Below are 21086 nucleotides of genomic sequence, written 5' to 3'. Positions count from 1 at the left end.
TTGGATGAAGATAGAGGGTGAACAAGTTGGTCTGTGCCCACCCACTGTCACCAAGTATGACTCCACTAATGTATGTTGTTCTCCTTTAAACTGAGCGTACAGAGGAGTTTTGGAAAATCCTTGAGTAATGCGTTGCACCTTTCCAACGTGCAACAATGTTGGAGAACTTCAAATTGGGAGTGCACACACTTTGTACATGTTATTGAAAACCAGTTTTTAAGATTCCTGTACACCTCAGAATCTGCTGTAGAGGGACACGATGGGGAAATGACATCCATCTATACAGCCAATATTTATAGGACTCCTTGTAGTTGGCTTGGGCAGCAGTATCGGGGAACTTGACGTAACTGTCTTTCAGGTCACATACACTGTAGCATTGCACATACACTCTAGCATTGCTATTCTGAATAGTTGGTTCACTTACACAACATAAATGTCCTGTTTCACGATGGAAGGTTCCAGATGCCAAAAACCTCATGGTGGTCAGTACTTGTAGGGAAGGGCCTTCCCCAAAGAGTCAAATGAAAGCCTTGCTCAAGCAAACAAATATCAGCTGCATTTTCTTTGTACATATGGAAATGGTCACAGAAATGGATTTAATCAAAATCATTCAGTGGGTTGCTCCGGTCATTAACTGCCCTTCTGTTTGGTCTCGGTGGTGCTCTGTAATCATCATTGAAATATTTCCAAGGTCAACCTTGGGGTCAACATCCATTAATCTGAAGTTAAACCTGCCTCTGGCCTGGTTTCATTTAGATCTAGATGAACTCTAATCGTCCTTCTGGAAATCAGACATTTTAAATCTAGACTAGGGCAAGTTTGAGACCATTTTAAACTATGTCTGAGAAATGCAGTTAGTCCAGTTTAAAAAGTGCAATTTAGTCTAGGATTAGGCTTAATCTGGGTTTTGTGAAACCGACTCACTTATAAAGTATAAATAATCCACACTCTAGACCAGGCCACGTAAACAGAACATGATCAGTAAATGGTTTATAATGACCTATATGAATGAAGTAAGGATGAATAAAGGAATAAACTATTTTCTAATCCATTATAAATGCTTTATTGCTTGGAGTTATTATTAAGTGCTACCAATTTTTCAGATATTCTGTACATTTTGCCATGAGCCTGAGACAACATTTTTAAAACAAATTTTCTGAAATTCTACACATTTTGCAATGGCTTATGACATGTTCATATGCTATTTGTTTTTTTTTTGGGGGGGGGGGGGGTGATGGCATGGGCATATGTAGGACTTCCTAACAATTGTAAAAAGCCTGCCCCCAAGTAGTAGGCTTGTCAAGCAACACATCTTTACAGAAATACACAGTTCTTGGTAGTCTCCCTGCCTAACCTTTTCTTTGTGCCATCTTTAACCTAAGTGTACTCTATACAGTAATCGGATTCCTTGGTGCATAACATTTTGTCATTGAAGAGGCATCCTTGATTTTGTTGAATACATCAGCTAAAATAAGATCATGAACAACGATGACAGAACACCATCATACAAGTATAAATGGTTATCAACTCCCCAATTTCAGAAGAGCAATGATGTGAAATGTCAAATATAAAAGGTTTGATTGAAGAGTAGTGAATCAACATGAGTAGTGAATCAACATGTCAAATGTCAAATACAACTAACATCAACTTGAAAGGCACTCTCTCACACTGTGTACACACACTCACCATTGACAACCTCTCAATATTTTCATCCACACCACCAACATAATTGTATTAAAAGAGCTCAATCTTGGTTTGTGCATCTTGGGGGGGGGGCACAAGAAAAACAAATATTTACAACATAACAATGGTTAAAAAGCAGGTCCTTCTCCATCACAGAGAATCGCTCACAATGGCTGCATTCATTTAGTTTTCCCGGGGTAACAAGTAGGCATTTTCTACAATTTATTTGTGAAATCTGGCTCACCAGCTAAAAAGAATACTCCCAATCACATCCAGAAAGTCACTAATCACTGCCACAGTGGGTAGCCCTGCTCAAATCACCTACGGAGACCTGAGAGGTACAGTAAGCATTGGTTTTGGTATGGACTACTAGTCTGTTCGTTATAAGGCAATGTTTACCTTGTAAAATGTCCCTCAGACTCCTGTAAAACACATACTTTAGGCATTGATACATAATAAACAACACATTCCCATAGATATTTATTTGGACAGGGAAGGTAAAACTTAAAATGTGTCTTTATACTCCAGCATTTTGGATTTGAGATCAAATGTTTTATTTCACGATACAGTACAGAATGCCACCTTTTATGTGAGGGTATTTTCATACATGCTTTACTGTTTAGAACTGAATGCAATTTATGCATCTAGTCCCCCCATTGAAAGGTGTCATAAGCATTTGGACAATTCACTTAGTGCATTACATGTAGTCAATCATTTGGGATTTGGTCCCATATTCCTATCATGCAATGTTTACGTCAAGCCTGCGACTCTACAAACTTGTTGGATGCATTCGCAGTTTGTTTTGGTTGTGTTTCGGATTATGTTCTGCCCACTAGAAACAAATGGTAAATATTGTATTCTGTCATTTGAGTCACGTTTATTGTAATTCAAAATATAATATTATCTCAACACTTGGATGCTACCATGTTTACGGACAATCATGAATGAATCATGAATAATGATGAGTGAGAAAGTTAAAGGCGTACATGTCATACCCCCAAAAATTGCTAACCTTCTACTCAGAATCAGAATTGCCGACTCATAATCAGAATTGCCGATTAATTAGGGCCGATTTCAAGTTTTAACAATCGGAAATCGTTATTTTTGGGCGACGATTTACATAAAAAAAAAAAAAACTAGGCAAGTCAGTTAAGAACACATTCTTATTTTCAATGACGGCCTAAGAACGGTGGGTTAACTGCCTTGTTCAGGGGCAGAACGACAGATTTCCACCTTGTCAGCACGGGGGATCCAATCTTGCAACCTTACAGTTAACTAGTCCAACGCAATAACGACCTGCCTCTCTCTCGTTGCACTCCACAAGGAGACTGACTGCCTGTTACGCGAATGCAGTAAGCCAAGGTAAGTTGCTAGCTAGCATTAAACTTATCTTATAAAAAACAATCAATCATAATCACTAGTTAACTACACATGGTTGATGATATTACTAGATATTATCTAGCGTGTCCTGCGTTGCATATAATCTGACTGAGCATACAAGTATCTAAGTATCTGACTGAGTGGTGGTAGGCAGAAGCAGGCGCGTAAACATTCATTCAAACAGCACTTTCGTGCATTTTGCCAGCAGCTCTTCGTTGTGTGTCAAGCATTGCGCTGTTTATGACTTCAAGCCTATCAACTCCCGAGATGAGGCTGGTGTAACCGAAGTGAAATGGCTAGCTAGTTAGCGCGAGCTAATAGCGTTTCAAACGTCACTTGCTCTGAGCCTTCTAGTAGTTGTTCCCCTTGCTCTGCATGGGTAACGCTGCTTCGATGGTGGCTGTTGTCGTTGTGTTGCTGGTTCGAGCCCAGGGAGGAGCGAGGAGAGGGACGGAAGCTATACTGTTACACTGGCAACACTAAAGTGCCTATAAGAACATCCAATAGTCAAAGGTTAATGAAATACAAATGGTATAGAGGGAAATAGTCCTATAATTCCTATAATAACTACAACCTAAAACTTCTTACCTGGGAATATTGAAGACTCGTGTTAAAAGGAACCACCAGCTTTCATATGGTCTCATGTTCTGAGCAAGGAACTGAAACATTGGCTTTCTTACATAGCACATATTGCACTTTTACTTTCTTCTCCAACACTTTTTTTTTGCATTATTTAAACCAAATTGAACATGTTTCATTATTTACTTGAGGCTAAATTGATTTTATTTATGTATTATATTAAGTTAAAATAAGTGGTCATTCAGTATTGTTGTAATTGTCATTATTACAAATAAATAAAAAAATTGTCCGATTAATCGGTATCGGCTTTTTTTGGTCCTCCAATAATCGGTATCGGCGTTGAAAAAATCGTAATCGGTCGACCTCTAATTTAGAATAAAAGTGACTCCAAAATGACAACACATTACTTAAAATTTGTTTCTACTGGGCACAACATAATCCAAAACAAATTGCAAATGCATCCAACAAGTGTGTAGTCACAATGATGTAGTCATTGCGTGCTACTGTATGAATGAGACCAAATACTAAACGTTATCGACTAAATTTAATACACTACAAGTGAATTTGTCCAAATACTTATCCACCTTCAAATGGGTGGGGACTAGATATTGTACATAAAGAGCATACATTTCTAAACCTCATAACAGACGTATGGAAATACCCTAAAATAAAAGGTGACATTCTGTACTGTTGCCTCATAACACATTTGATCTCAAATCCAAAATGGAGTATAAAGCCAAATGAAACATTTTAGCATCACAGTCCAAATAAATACGCAGGGGAGTGCACATAACCATCCTAAAAGGTAAATGAGTTGGAAACACCGTTTCAATGGTGAGATAATGAGAAGGAAAAGAAGAGAAACAACCCATCTCCGCTACACGCGTAGCCAGCCCTGGGGAAAGTGTCACTGTCTAGAGATCAAATAAATATCTTACAAAAAAGGACACATCCTTGGGGGGGAAAAAAACAGTTGTTGAAAATGCAACAGTCTCAATGTAATCCCATAGAAAATATTTTCATTCTAATACACTTAGATGATTTGTTTAGTAAAATCCCATTTCAACAGATCTAGTAGCTGAACAAAACTCTCCCCCAGGTGCGTGCAAGGAAACAGACGGGGGGGACAAAGGTGGAATAATGAGTGTTTTTCCTTTGGTTTGCTTTGTCAGTCCTCTTCTTAATGATGCGTTTGGTCTATGGATGTGGTGAGCAGCAGACCGGTCAAAGACTGGCCTGAGACAGAGACCCACCAGGGGGAACAGGATAGGAGTGATAGACCACACCAGTTTGATGTGGTTACTTTGTTCATCTGCTTTCCACCCCCCATTGATTTCCTGTTTACAGTCTAATTTGTTGAAATATGGCAGATGTGCAGCATCTTTTTGGTTGTTTTCATTGAAGGCTGAATATGAATTCATGGCTCAGTGAGATGACTGGCTGATATTGCAAATCATGTGACTAGGAAAGTGCATATTTTCATGCATCTACAGACCCTCCCCATGCCCCACACATACATCCCACTACACCACACCCAGGCAGGCATGTGAGCACACACACACACACACACACACACACACACACACACACACACACAAATGAGTAAACATCTTTGCCAATAAAATAATAAATAATAGAAGTTCACATTCATTCGCTGGTTGATTGTGTTTTGTGTAAGTTGTGTTCTCATTGGTCACTATGGTCCTGTGGCGGTCCTAAGTAGCTCCATGTCTCTGCGAGTGCTGGTCTGTGTGCAGCCGTATGCCTCCAGGCCCAGGGGGAGGTAGCGCTCCTGCAGCCCCAGCCCCTCCTCACCCTGCCCAGCTAGGATAGAGGCCCACGGAGGGGGGGAAGAGCCACCCTGGAACCCCCAAAACACCAGGCTCTCTGTGAGAGAAAAAAGTGTCATGTGGAAAATACTGTAATGAGATGAGCAGAGACAGAATAAAAAGTATACATTGCAGAGAAAAGACAGTTGGAGAGACAGGAGGAGTAAAAGAGGGAAATAGTGACAAGGGCCAGAGAACAGGATAGAAAAACCAGACCTGGCCTACAGTAATTGCACCCGCGAAAGGGAACCATCTGAAAGTGACACCAACCTTTACTCTGCAGATCTGCTGCCTTGGTCATGCCCAGGGGGACCAGATACGGTGCAACACCGGCTAAGCCATCAGGCTGCCCTCGCGTTCCCAGGAGCACTATTGACCTAGTCATAAGAGAATATAACCAATTAGGATTCATCGATTCACAATCAAGACAAATGTCTTTCATCAAAATGCCAAAAGTTCTTCCAGACAAGAAAAAACTACATGAATAGTATTTCAACCCAGAACTGCAACAGACCACCAATTGAGTTCTAACTCCAACCAGCAAAAGGTTGAATCCTTTCCCCTCACCTCTTTGGTATTCCAGTTTTAAAATACTGCTCCATTTTAGAGTCCATTTTGGAGAAAGATGACTTCTTTGTGACTTTTCCAGAGCAGGCGTCCACAGAGACCAGGAAGAAGCCTGGCTGTGTGAAGGAGAACGTCTCACGGTTCACCTGAGGAAAATAAGATATTGTAGAAAAGTGGATAAGAAGTACGCCGGAACGCGACACCACATACAGATTTAAAACATGGGATGGTGCTTTTCTATTCATAAACATTCTATAAACATTTAGAATGGCTTTTTGATGGACATTATTATGAATGTTATACGGAAACAACTGCGTCGAGAACAGAGAAAAATCAACACACCAACAACATGCACACTGTGATGCACAGGGACAATGTACTCGACAAAAACACATAACGTACTAACATGTTATTTCAAACCTGTGGTACTCACAGTGATGAAGGACTGTGTGTCTCCACTATGCTGCTCCTTGCTGCTGAGAGACTTGATCTGAGTTTGGAGGTAGGCGTTCCACGGGTCACTGGAAAACACCAGCTACCAGAAAACACACAGATTCAAAAGCAGGGCTTTAATGTGCTCAAGCCTTTTCCAATATAAATAATAATGTAACAATGAAAGTGGTGGTGGGGGGTTATTAGACTGACCTGGGAGGCTCCACAGTCCCTGCAAGGTTGAGTGCTGAGGGTGGGCATGGGGACCACTGCCGAGGGGGCCTTGGTGTATTTGGGGTATGCCTTGGCCGTGCAGTTACAGGTCAGTTTGGAGGACGACGTGGTGGCCATCACTTTCACCCTCTCGCAGCCCTTAACCGAGCAGTAGCTGTGGCCGTCGCGTCTCTGCCTCGCCTGCAAATACAGCCACAGCAATCTAGGACAGAGCAGAGAGGCTGGTGTCAATCGAGAGAGAGAGAGAGAGAGAGAGACTGACAGAGGGGCAAATCAGAACTTAAGTAAAATGTTCACTTGAAAATGACACTTAATTGGAAGTTTGGATTCAACCCAAAGAAAGGGGGCCAGGAGATATTCAGACAGTGGCATAAAGTGACTCTCTCACCCCACACTGTGGTCAAAGAAGTACTTCCTCTCCAGCGGCTTCTTCTCCAGCTCGGCGAGGGAGTCCAAGGGCCCGTAGTCGGTGATGTCATTGAAGGTGTTGCTCTGGCGATCGTTGATGTCAGCCATAACCTGGAAGGTGGTATCAGGCGGGTAGCAGAGGCCCACCAGCACCCAGTCACCTCTGAAGAGAGAGGAGACAACAGGTGACGATGAAGGTTAAAAATCTGTCTTTTGAACTAACCTCACTGACAAACGCAAAAGATAGCCTTTCATCGCACGCGCACACACACACACACACACACACACACACACACACACACACACACACACACACACACACACACACACACACACACACACACACCAGAGACCATCAAAAGCAGAGCCCTTCAGACCCAGGCCTTGCATAGAAAATGAGAAGAGTCCAAGACCCGTTTCAATATGGACAAACAAGACAGAGTGCAAGACGCAGATCGACCAGCTTTTTAAAGAAACACACCCACACACACGTCCCAATGTGTCACTCACTGGTTGAAGTTGATGAGGGAGAGGACAATCTCTCTGGGAGCCGGGCCGTCCCAGTGCAGGGTGTAGCTCTTGCTCATCATGAGGATAGGCTGGTACTGCTGGGACAGCGCCCGCTGGCTGTTGATACCTCTCAGCACCAGGGGAGCCTCAGGATACTCATCTCTACTGATGGACAGACTGAGGCTGGGAGCTCCCTGGGTCTGGATATACACCTGGTAGGAAAGACAGTAGAAGTTGTTGACCAATAGAGTTCAGTAACTACTTTTAAACATTTTTATTTATTCAGGTTAATCCAAAGGAGACCAGTGTCTCGTTTACAATGGTGACCTGAGGAGAAAAACGACATCAATACAGCAACAAAAGTATTTTTTTTAAACTACAAGACAGCTATAAATACATTACATCATGTTATTACAACAAGTTATAATAATCAATTGCACACTTCAGTGAATTCATTTAAACAACAGAGTTTTAAACGGCCATGTCGGCACCAGAGAATCCAGATGTCATTTGTTTTGAAAGGTGTTCCATAACTGTGGTGCATTAAAACTAAAGGAGGATTTACCAAACTTTGTGGAAACAAGCAGGACCTCAAGATAGGCTTGGGCGATATAGCTTATACCGGGGTATTTGGAAATAGCCATGAGATGGTTTTTCCAATACCTTTAATACAGTTGAAACTATTTCTTCAAAGTATTTCAATACACCTTAATATTTGTAAATACTTTAAGTAAATACCTGCAGTCAATTTGTGCAATACGTGAGGAGAAAAAGCAGATTGCGTTCTCATTTCACCTGTCACATTATTTTACATTATGAAGATTACCGAATTTCCCCAGAACGGTTGAGACACATGTTTCATTGTAAATAGCACAATGGGAGAAAGCTGGAGCAGGTGAGTCCAGCTGTGTATTGACAGGGGTTGCATTTTATATTGCAAGTCAACACTGTTTTTTGCTTCAATAAAGTGATCAGGGATGTTCAACTATGGTTTCCCTTCACAGAAAATACATTAAAGCAACACATTTGGCAGAAAATAGCTTCATTTTCTTCAGATGACAACAGAAGTGCACTGCTATTTGTCTGGCAGCCTCACAAGTAAATAAGCTTAGAATGAAAAAGCTGTCTTTTTTGCAAAAACGATGCACGACCAACATATTTCTAATGTTTATCATAGAAAGAATGCCAGCTAAATGTCCTAATGTATTGCCTGAAGTAAATCTTGCATTTTACCATAGACACACAGAGAAAAGTACAGGAGAAAAGTAGCAACACAGAAAAAAGTACAGGAGAAAAGTAGCTACACAGAGAAAAGTACAGGAGAAAAGTAGCTACACAGAGAAAAGTACAGGAGAAAAGTAGCTACACAGAGAAAAGTACAGGAGAAAAGTAGCTACACAGAGAAAAGTACAGGGGAAAAGTAGCAACACAGAGAAAAGTACAGGAGAAAGTAGCTACACAGAGAAAAGTACAGGAGAAAAGTAGCTACACAGAGAAAAGTACAGGAGAAAGTAGCTACACAGAGAAAAGTACAGGAGAAAAGTAGCTACACAGAGAAAAGTACAGGAGAAAGTAGCTACATAGAGAAAAGTACAGGAGAAAAGTAGCTACACAGAGAAAAGTACAGGAGAAAGTAGCTACATAGAGAAAAGTACAGGAGAAAAGTAGCTACACAGAGAAAAGTACAGGAGAAAAGTAGCTACACAGAGAAAATACAGGAGAAAAGTAGCAACACAGAAAAGTACTGGAGAAAAGTAGCTACACAGAGAAAAGTAGCAACACAGAGAAAAGTACAGGAGAAAGTAGGCTACACATGAGTCAGAGCACTACCTGCTGATAGAACGCTTGTTGGTGAATTGTGGAGAAGTGCAACTGAAGCACGAAATTAGTCTGACACCGAACAGAAATTACAATATGAATAATTTTACATCTGTGTTTACAAAAAGACAGCAAGATATTTCTTATGCATTTTATCTTTTAATTCTACATTAAGGCGACCATTAAACGTAACTTGCTGGTGGCTGAATTGGTTTGTTCTCCTGTACGTTCTTGGCCGTCTTCTCCGAGCAGAGCAGGCAGGCCCGTTGCCTTTGCGACTCCACACTCCACACATACACAGAATGTACTGACTTTCCTTCAGACAAGCATGCGTCAAAACTTTGTTGATTTGCAAAATCTCTCTCATTCACATTCGCTTGTAAATGTCCAAACTCAACAAACAAAAACATTCGGTAGCTCCTACCTCTACACAGTGCATTTGGAAAGTACTCAGACCCTTTGACTTTTCCCACATTTTGTTATGGTTACAGCCTTATTCTAAAATGGATTACATTAGCTTTCCCCCTCATCAATACCCCACAATGACAAAGCAAAAACTGTTTCAAATTTTTATCACACTTACATAAGTATTGAGACCCTTTACTCAGTACTTTAATGAAGCACATTTGGCAGCAATTACAGCCTCAAGTCTTCTTGGGTATGACACTACAAGTTCTGCACACCTGTATTTGAGGGGTTTCTCACATTCTTCTCTGCAGATCCTCTCAAGCTCTGTCAGGTTGGATGGGGAGCGTCGCTGCACAGCTATTTACAGGTCTCCAGAGATGTTCGATCGGGTTCAAGTCCAGGCTCTCGCTGGGCCGCTCAAGGACATTGAGACTTGAGACTTGTCCCAAAGCCACTCCTGCATTGTCTTGGCTGTGTGCTTAGGGTTGTTGTCCCCAGTCTGTGGTCCTGAGCGCTCTAGAGCAGGTTTTACTCAAGGATCTCTCTCTACTTTGCTCCATTCATCTTTCCCTCAATCCTGACTAGTCTGCCAGTCCCTGCTGCTGAAAAACATCCCCACAGCATGATGCTGCCAGGTTTCCTCCAGAGGTGACGCTTGGCATTCAGGCTAAAGAGTTAAATCTTGGTTACATCAGACCAGAGAATCTTGTTTCTCATGGTCTGAGAGTCCTTTAGGTGCCCTTTGGCAAACTCCAAGCAGGCTGTCATGTGCCTTTTACTGAGGAGTGGCTTCCGTCTGGCCATTCTACAATTAAAGGCCTGATTGGTGGACTGCTGCAGAGATGGTTGTCCTTCTGGAAGGTTCTCCCATCTCCACAGAAGAACTCTGGAGCGCTGTCAGAGTAACCATCAGGTTCTTGGTCACCTCCCTGACCAAGTCCCTTCTCCCCGATTGCTCAGTTTGGCCGGGCGGCCAGCTCTAGGAAGAGTCTTGGTGGTTCCAAACTTCTTCCATTTAAGAATGATGGAGGCCACTGTGTTCTTGGGGACCTTCAATGCTGCAGACATTTTTGGTACCCTTACCCAGATCTATGATCGACACAATCCAGTCTCGGAGCTCTACTGACAATTCCTTCGATCTCATGGCTTGGTTTTTGCTCTGACAAGCACTGCTAACTGTGGGACCTTATATAGACAGGTGTGTGCCTTTCCAAATCATGTCCAATCAATTTAATTTACCACAGGTGGACTCCAATCAAGTTGTAGAAACATCTCAAGGGTGATCAACGACAACAGGACGCACCTGAGCTCAATTTCGAATCTCATAGCATAGGGTCTGAATAGTTATGTAAATAAGGTATCTGTTTTTCATTTGAATACATTTGCAAAAATTAATAAAAATCAGTTTGCGCATTGTCATTATGGGGTATTGTGTGTAGATTGATATGGATTATTATTTATTTCATCCATCTTAGAATAAGGCTGTAACGTAACAAAATGTGGTAAAAGTCAAGAGGTCTGAATACTTTCTGAATGAACTGGATGTTTAACTTCATAAGATGGATTGCCTGTCTTTGCAAATAATTTTTCGTCTCTCGTTTGCACTCGTTAGCATATTTAGCTAGTAGCCTCTATTGATATTCGCTATTACTTGTGCTAATTTTGTTAGCATTCTGGTAAAAGCATTTTTTATTTTTCGGCGCCCCCCTTGTGGACTAAATCAATAATACCGTATGTCCCGGATTGAGAGAAGGACGGTATGACGATATAAAAATGCCTCCCAATCATACCCCAAGAGTTAGCCAACCCTACGAACGGGTTTGGTATCTCATATTTCAACAGGGAAGTGAGATATGTTGGAAGCTTGTAGAGCAGAGCTTAATAAACAAGAAGGGAGTATTGGAGTGATCTACGGGGCTTTAGTGAGGTCCAGCCGACCTTCTGATACAGGAAACTGTTACCTAAGCAGTGAATAAAGTCACTGGTGATAGGCATTATGGCAAATGTCCCCCCCCCATACCTGAGAGTAGGTGCCACTGCAGACCAACCCGTTCCACTGGGTGATGTTGACACAGTCGGGGTGACGGATCAGGTAGTTGTCTGCTCTGCCCACATACACGTCCCTGTAGCCCGTCACAGAGCCGTCCACGTCATGGAAGATGGAGTTCTTATCCCCGTCCAGATCATTCTCCTCGAACCACTGGCCCGGATGCCCGAAGAACACTCTCAGACTAACCTGTCACAAACAATATGTTAAAAAGATATACACACACTACAACACAACCAGCGACTTACAACAATGATATGTATGGCCTAGAAAGTGATTGATGCACAACTTTGTGTGTAGGTTTCCTAACTCTGATTTTGGAGGTCGACAGTATTTGAGAGTTGAGCTGAATGTATGTTTGAGTCGTATTCATTAATGCACATCGTAGCAAAACGTTCCTAGTGAAAACAACCCAGGTGTCAGAGAAAAGCGTGCAACAGAAGTCCTTGAAAGACATTTTGAAAATGGATGTTTCGAGTTGAGTCAAGCCTGACACTAGAGGGCACTCCAACACAGTCGCTCTCTCACACACACACAATCAGTCAGTCAGTTTCTCACACACACAGTTAGTCAGTCTCTCTCTCACACACACACAGTCAGTCAGTCGCTCTCTCACACACACAGTTAGTCAGTCGCTCTCTCACACACACAGTTAGTCAGTCGCTCTCTCACACACACAGTCAGTCGCTCTCTCACACAGTCAGTCAGTCTCTCTTACACACACAGTCAGTCAGTCTCTCTCACACACAGTCTGTCAGTCAGTCTCTCTCTCACACACAGTCAGTCAGTCTCTCTCACACACACACAGTCAGTCAGTCTCTCTCACACACACAGTCAGTCAGTCTCTCTCACACACACAGTCAGTCAGTCTCTCTCACACACACAGTCAATCTCTCTCACACAGTCAATCTCTCGCTCTCTCACACAGTCAGTCAATCTCTCTCTCACACAGTCAGTCAGTCTCTCTCTCTCACACAGTCAGTCAATCTCTCTCGCTCTCTCACACAGTCAGTCAGTCTCTCTCTCTCACACAGTCAGTCAGTCTCTCTCTTACACACAGTCAGTCTCTCTCTCACACAGTCAGGTAGTCAGTCTCTCACACGGTCAGTCAGTCTCTCACACACACAGTCAGTCAGTCTCTCTCACACACAGTCAGTCAGTCTCTCTCACACAGTCAGTCAGTCTCTCTCACACAGTCAGTCAGTCTCTCTCACACAGTCAGTCAGTCTCTCTCACACACAGTCAGTCAGTCAGTCTCTCCCACACACAGTCAGTCAGTCTCTCTCTCACACACAGTCAGTCTCTCTCTCACACACAGTCAGTCAGTCTCTCACACACACACAGTCAGTCTCTCTCACACACAGTCAGTCTCTCTCTCACACACAGTCAGTCAGTCTCTCTCACACACAGTCAGTCAGTCTCTCTCACACACAGTCAGTCTCTCTCTCTCACACAGTCAGTCAGTCCCTCTCTCTCTCACACACAGTCTGTCAGTCAGTCTCTCTCTCACACACAGTCAGTCAGTCTCTCTCACACAGTCAGTCAGTCAGTCTCTCTCACACAGTCAGTCAGTCTCTCTCTCACACAGTCAGTCAGCCTCTCTCGCAGTCAGTCAGCCTCTCACACACACACACACACACACACACACACACACACACACACACACACACACACACACACACACACACACACACACAGTCAGTCAGTCAGTCTCTCACAGTCAGTCAGACAGTCAGTCAGTCTCACACACAGTCAATCAGTCTCTCTCTCACACACAGTCAGTCAGTCAGTCTCTCACACACAGTCAGTCATTTCAATTTCCTTTATTGGCATGACGTAACAATGTACATAATGAATAAGGGTTTCAAATTTGGGGAAATGACACTAATTGTTTTATATTTTTGACATTTTGTCAGGAAATGCAGCTCTGTCTCAGGTTCTGCTGTGGTGCAGCGGTTGCACAGCCTTTCCTCTACAGGGAACCAGGTTTTCCTGTGTCTACCCTTCTCAATGGCAAGGCTGTGCTCACTGAGCCTGTACTTTGTCAAGGTTTTTCTGAGGTTTTGATTAGTAACCATGGTCAAATAGTTAGCCACGGTGTACTGACGATTTAGGGCCAGATAGCACTTCATTTTGCTTTGTGCTTGTGTTTCCCAATAAGCAATATAGTTTTGTTTTGACTGTAGAAATTTGTTTTATTCTGATTGGATGTTCTGGTCCTGAGACTTCAGTGTGTTATCAGAACAGGTTTGTGAACTCAGCCCCAGGACCAGCTGGAAGAACAGGTTTGTGAACTCAGCCCCAGGACCAGCTGGATGAGGGGACTCTTTTCTTTGCTCAGCTCTTAGCATTGCAGGGCTTGGTAATGATAGTTGTATATTTTATTTTACCTTTATTTAACCAGGTAGGCAAGTTGAGAACAAGTTCTCATTTACAATTGCGACCTGGCCAAGATAAAGCAAAGCAGTTCGACACATACAACAACACAGAGTTACACATGGAGTAAAACAAACATACAGTCAATAATACAGTAGAAAAGTAAGTCTATATACAATGTGAGCAAGTGAGGTGAGAGAGGGAGGTAAAGGCAAAAAAAGGCCATGGTGGCGAAGTAAATACAATATAGCAAGTAAAACACTGGAATGGTAGATTTGCAGTGGAAGAATGTGCAAAGTAGAGATAAAAATAATGGGATGCAAAGGAGCAAAATAAATAAATACAGTAGGGGGGGGGGGTAGTTGTTTGGGCTAAATTATAGATGGGCTATGTACAGGTGCAGTAATCTGTGAGCTGCTCTGACAGCTGGTGCTTAAAGCTAGTGAGGGAGATAAGTGTTTCCAGTTTCAGAGATATGAGAGGGGGTCATGAGAGGGGATATGAGAGGGGGTCACTGTATTTTAGATGTTTCCAAAACTTAATTGCTCTTTTCTGAGTTTTTATTATTAGTGGATATTGGCCTAATTCTGCCCTGCATGCATTGCTCGAAGTTTTCCTCTGGACATGTAGGAGAATCTTACAGAATGCAGGGTTTCAATGGGGTGTTTGTCCCATTTGATGAAATCTTGTTTTGCAAGTGGGACACCACACCTCACTGGCATAAAGTACAATTGGTTCAATGACACATTCAAATAGTTTTTGCGACATTTTAATAGGTATTTCAATTTGAATTTGGTTTTTAATGGTGTAGAATGCCCTGCGTGCATTCTCTCTCAGTTCATTCACTGCATCATAAAGGTGTCCAGTTGAGCTTATTTTTAAACCTAAGTAATTGTAGTGTGTGCAGTACTCTATATATTTTGTATCAATTGAGGACTTTGGTCTAATTCCCTGAGATCTGGATCTTCTCTGGAAAATCATTATTTTAGTATTTTTGGGGTTTATTGCCAGGGCCCAGGTTGGGCAGTACTGCTCGGGTCCAGGCTCTGCTGTAGGGCCATGTGCTGTAGGTGACAGCAGGCATAGGTCATTTGCACATTCTTCCACTGCAAATCTACCATTCCAGTGTTTTATACACCTGTCAGCAACAGGAATTTAACCTCTGAATTGTGGAGACTAACACCAGGGGCTGAGGATTTTTCTAGAATAGTGGTCAATTCATTGATGTAAATATTGAAGAGTGCAGGGCTCAGATTGCAACCCTGACAAAGGTCCCGCCCCTGGTTAAAGAATTATGTTATTTTCTTGCCAATGTTAACGCTGCACGTATTGCCAGTATACATTGATTTAATTATGTCATATGTCTTACCCCCTACACCACTTTCAATAACTTTGTAGAACAGTCCTGTATGCCAAATAGAATCAAATGCCTTTTGGAAGTCGATAAAGCAAGCGTCTATTTTGGTATTCAATTTACCTTTATTTTCAATGACGGCCTAGGAACAGTGGGTTAATTGTCTTGTTCAGGGGCAGAACGACAGATTTCTACCTTGTCAGCTTGGGGATTCGAACTTGCAACCTTTCGGTTACTAGTCCAACGCTCTAACAACTAGGCTACGCTGCTGCCCCATATTATTTTGGTGGACATGTTTATCTATCAGGGTGTGTAGGGTGTAAATATGATCAGTCGTGCGATATTTTGGTATAAATCCAATTTGGCTTTCACTCAAGCCAGTGTGCTTATTAAGGACGTTTAGAACTCTTACATTTATAATACTACAGAAAACTTTCCCCAGGTTATTGTTCACACAAATGTCTCTGTAATTGTTAGGGTCAAATTTGTCTCCGTTCTTAAAGATTGGGGTTATGAGTCCTTGATTCCACATGTCAGGGAAATAACCTAAACTCAGGATAAAATTTTAATATAGCCAATTGAAATTTTGCATTAGTGAGTTTGAGCATCTCATTTAGGATCCCATCAGGTCAGCATGCTTTTTTTAAATTTGAGGGCCTGAAGTTTCTTATAGAGCTCCTGGTCAGTAATTGGGGAGTCCAATGGATTTTGATTGTCCTTTAAAGTTTTTTCTAATCCATTCAACTTCTCATGAATTTGGCGTTCTGCGTTTGTGTCAATTTGAACGGTGTTGTAGAGTGTTTTATAATGGGTTGTCCATATGTCACCATTTTGTATCGCTAATTCCTCTTGTTTAGATTTTCCAATTTTGCCAGAAGTTGTTTGTGTTTATGGACTCCTCAAATAGTGTCAGCTGCTTGCTGTTGTACTTTGCTTTTTTGGTTCTGAGTGTACTTTTATGAGTTTTAAAGACTCACAATAAATGAAGGTGTAATTCACCATTATTTGGGTCTCTGTGCTTTTGGTTGGATAGTGTTCTAAGTGTTTTCCTTATTATTTCACAATTTGCATCAAACCAGTTGTCATCTGTGGTATTTTTGCCGTTTTGCCTCTCACAGTTGCTCTCACAGTCGCTCTCACACAGTCAGTCTCTCTCTCAGTCAGTCTCTCTCTCACAGTCAGTCTCTCTCTCACAGTCAGTCTCTCTCTCACAGTCAGTCTCTCTCTCTCACAGTCAGTCTCTCTCTCTCACAGTCAGTCTCTCTCTCTCACAGTCAGTCTCTCTCGGCGCCGACAGAGATGGCTGCCTCGCTTCGCGTTCCTAGGAAACTATGCAGTTTTTTGTTATTTCTTACATTAGTACCCCAGGTCATCTTAGGTTTCATTACATAAAGTCGAGAAGAACTACTGAATATAAGATCAGCGTCAACTCACCATCAGTACGACCAAGAATATGATTTTCACGAAGCGGATCCTGTGTTCTGCCTTTCACCCAGGACAACGGAATGGATCCCAGCCGGCGACCCAAAAAAACGACTCCGTAAAAGAGGGAAACGAGGCGGTCTTCTGGTCAGACTCCGGAGACGGGCACATCGTGCACCACTCCCTAGCATTCTTCTCGCCAATGTCCAGTCTCTTGACAACAAGGTTGATGAAATCCGAGCAAGGGTAGCATTCCAGAGGGACATCAGAGACTGTAACGTTCTTTGCTTCACGGAAACATGGCTCACTGGAGAGACGCTATCGGAGGCGGTGGAGCCAGCGGGTTTCTCCACGCATCGCGCCGACAGAAACAAACATCTTTCTGGTAAGAAGAGGGGCGGGGGCGTATGCCTTATGGCTAACGAGACGTGGTGTGATCACAGAAACATACAGAAACTCAAATCCTTCTGTTCACCTGATTTAGAATTCCTCACAATCAAATGTCGACCGCATTATCTACCAAGAGAATTCTCTTCGATTATAATCACAGCCGTATATATTCCCCCCCAAGCAGACACACCGATGGCTCTGAACTAACTTTATTTGACTCTTTGCAAACTGGAATCCATACATCCTGAGGCTGCATTCATTGTAGCTGGGGATTTTAACAAGGCTAATCTGAAAACAAGACTCCCTAAATTGTATCAGCATATCGATTGCGCAACCAGGGCGGGGACAACCTGGGATCATTGTTATTCTAACTTCCGCAACGCATATAAGGCCCTGCCCCACCCTCCTTTCGGAAAAGCTGACCACGACTCCATTTTGCTGATCCCTGCCTACAGACAGAAACTAAAACAAGAAGCTCCCACGCTGAGGTCTGTCCAACGCTGGTCCGACCAAGCTGATTCCACACTCCAAGACTGCTTCCATCACGTGGACTGGGATATGTTTCGTATTGCGTCAGATAACAACATTGACGAATACGCTGATTCGGTGTGCGAGTTCATTAGAACGTGCGTTGAAGATGTCGTTCCCATAGCAACGATTAAAACATTCCCTAACCAGAAACCGTGGATTGATGGCAGCATTCGCGTGAAACTGAAAGCGCAAACCACTGCTTTTAATCAGGGCAAGGTGACTGGTAACATGACCGAATACAAACAGTGCAGCTATTCCCTCCGCAAGGCTATCAAACAGCGTCAGTATAGAGACAAAGTAGAATCTCAATTCAACGGCTCAGACACAAGAGGTATGTGGCAGGGTCTACAGTCAATCACGGACTACAAGAAGAAAACCAGCCCAGTCACGGACCAGGATGTCTTGCTCCCAGGCAGACTAAATCACTTTTTTGCCCGCTTTGAGGACAATACAGTGCCACTGACACGGCCTGCAACGAAAACATGCGGACTCTCCTTCACTGCAGCAGAGGTGAGTAAAACATTTAAATGAGTTAACCCTCGCAAGGCTGCAGGCCCAGCCGCGCCCTCAGAGCATGCGCAGACCAGCTGGCCGGTGTGTTTATGGACATATTCAATCAATCCCTATACCAGTCTGCTGTTCCCACATGCTTCAAGAGGGCCACCACTGTTCCTGTTCCCAAGAAAGCTAAGGTAACTGAGCTAAACGACTACCGCCCCGTAGCACTCACTTCCGTCATCATGAAGTGCTTTGAGAGACTAGTCAAGGACCATATCACCTCCACCCTACCTGACACCCTAGACCCACTCCAATTTGCTTACTGCCCAAATAGGTCCACAGACGATGCAATCTCAACCACACTGCCCTAACCCATCTGGACAAGAGGAATACCTATGTGAGAATGCTGTTCATCGACTACAGCTCGGCATTCAACACCATAGTACCCTCCAAGCTCGTCATCAAGCTCGAGACCCTGGGTCTCGACCCCGCCCTGTGCAACTGGGTACTGGACTTCCTGACGGTCCGCCCCCAGGTGGTGAGGGTAGGCAACAACATCTCCACCCCGCGGATCCTCAACACTGGGGCCCCACAAGGGTGCGTTCTGAGCCCTCTCCTGTACTCCCTGTTCACCCACGACTGCGTGGCCACGCACGCCTCCAACTCAATCATCAAGTTTGCGGACAACACAACAGTGGTAGGCTTGATTACCAACAACGACGAGACGGCCTACAGGGAGGAGGTGAGGGCCCTCGGAGTGTGGTGTCAGGAAAATAACCTCACACTCAACGTCAACAAAACTAAGGAGATGATTGTGGACTTCAGGAAACAGCAGAGGGAACACCCCCCTATCCACATCGATGGAACAGTAGTGGAGAGGGTAGTAAGTTTTAAGTTCCTCGGCATACACATCACAGACAAACTGAATTGGTCCACTCACACAGACAGCATCGTGAAGAAGGCGCAGCAGCGCCTCTTCAACCTCAGGAGGCTGAAGAAATTCGTCTTGTCACCAAAAGCACTCACAAACTTCTACAGATGCACAATCGAGAGCATCCTGGCGGGCTGTATCACCGCCTGGTACGGCAACTGCTCCGCCCACAACCGTAAGGCTCTCCAGAGGGTAGTGAGGTCTGCACAACGCATCACCGGGGCAAACTACCTGCCCTCCAGGACACCTACACCACCCGATGTTACAGGAAGGCCATAAAGATCATCAAGGACAACAACCACCGAGCCACTGCCTGTTCACCCCGCTATCATCCAGAAGGCGAGGTCAGTACAGGTGCATCAAAGCTGGGACCGAGAGACTGAAAAACAGCTTCTATCTCAAGGCCATCAGACTGTTAAACAGCCACCACTAACATTGAGTGGCTGCTGCCAACACACTGACTCAACTCCAGCCACTTTAATAATGGGAATTGATGGGAAATGATGTAAAATATATCACTAGCCACTTTAAACAATGCTACCTAATATAATGTTTACATACCCTACATTATTAATCTCATATGTATACGTATATACTGTACTCTATATCATCTACTGCATCCTTATGTAATACATGTATCACTAGCCACTTTAACTATGCCACTTTGTTTACATACTCATCTCATATGTATATACTGTACTCGATACCATCTACTGTATCTTGCCTATGCTGCTCTGTACCATCACTCATTCATATATCTTTATGTACATATTCTTTATCCCCTTACACTGTGTATAAGACAGTAGTTTTGGAATTGTTAGTTAGATTACTTGTTGGTTATTACTGCATTGTCGGAACTAGAAGCACAAGCATTTCGCTACACTCGCATTAACATCTGCTAACCATGTGTATGTGACAAATAAAATTTGATTTGATTTGATTCTCTCACAGTCAGTCTCTCTCTCACAGTCAGTCTCTCTCTCACACACACATTCACAGTCTCTTTCAGTCACAGTGTTTCTTTCTCTCTTTTAGTCAGTGTTTCTCTCCCTCTCTTTCAGACAGTGTCTCGCTGTGTCTGTCTATAAGTGCCAACCCTGTAACTCTGAGCTCTGCTGTGTTCCAGGGCAAAGGGGATTCTACCAACAGATGGGACCAAACCAACAGGGGAAAAAAAGAAACAGACGGAAGGAGAGCATGTGCAGGAATACAGTGTCTGATCCCTGCACTCTAAAAACAAAGCTGTCAGTGAAAGCACACGTGCCACTAAATCTTAACAAGGACCCTCAGAGGGGAATTATGAAAAAGTTCAAAAAAGCAGATGTAAATTCTAGACTCTATAAACACTAATATTTCAGTCGGTGACCTTTGTCAGACATACAGTACCAATTAAAGGTTTGGACACACCTAATCATTCAAGGGTTTTTCTTTATTTTGACTATTTTCTACATTTTAGAATAATAGTGAAGACATCAAAACGATGAAATAACACATATGGATTCATGTAGTAAGCAAAAAATTGTTAAACAAACATTTATTTTATATTTTTGAATCTTCAAAGTAGCCACCCTTTGCCTTGATGATAGATTTGCACACTCTTGGCATTCTCTCAATCAGCTTCATGAGGAATGCTTTTCCAATAGTCTTGAAGGAGTTCCCACATACAGTGGTTCGTCCCTTAAAAGTTGC

General features: G+C 43.0%; 1 protein-coding gene across 1 annotated transcript in view; it reads right to left on the bottom strand.

The window, feature by feature from the left end:
- Positions 1 to 1039: 1039 nt before the first annotated feature.
- Positions 1040 to 21086, bottom strand: part of cemip2 (cell migration inducing hyaluronidase 2) — an 80191-nt gene continuing 60144 nt past the window's right edge. Inside the window, exons 17-24 of the mRNA XM_029677628.2 lie at positions 11869 to 12084; positions 7623 to 7834; positions 7093 to 7275; positions 6684 to 6906; positions 6472 to 6573; positions 6039 to 6184; positions 5742 to 5848; positions 1040 to 5529 (exon numbers count right to left, since the gene is read on the bottom strand). Of these exons, the coding sequence (XP_029533488.1) occupies positions 5339 to 5529; positions 5742 to 5848; positions 6039 to 6184; positions 6472 to 6573; positions 6684 to 6906; positions 7093 to 7275; positions 7623 to 7834; positions 11869 to 12084 (1380 nt within the window). The 3' untranslated portion in view covers positions 1040 to 5338. The remainder of the gene's footprint in view (positions 5530 to 5741; positions 5849 to 6038; positions 6185 to 6471; positions 6574 to 6683; positions 6907 to 7092; positions 7276 to 7622; positions 7835 to 11868; positions 12085 to 21086) is intronic.

The sequence above is a fragment of the Oncorhynchus nerka genome, linkage group LG13 (assembly GCF_034236695.1).
Source record: "Oncorhynchus nerka isolate Pitt River linkage group LG13, Oner_Uvic_2.0, whole genome shotgun sequence".
Classification (NCBI taxonomy): Eukaryota; Metazoa; Chordata; class Actinopteri; order Salmoniformes; family Salmonidae; genus Oncorhynchus; species Oncorhynchus nerka.
This window is presented reverse-complemented; position numbering and strand designations above follow the sequence as displayed.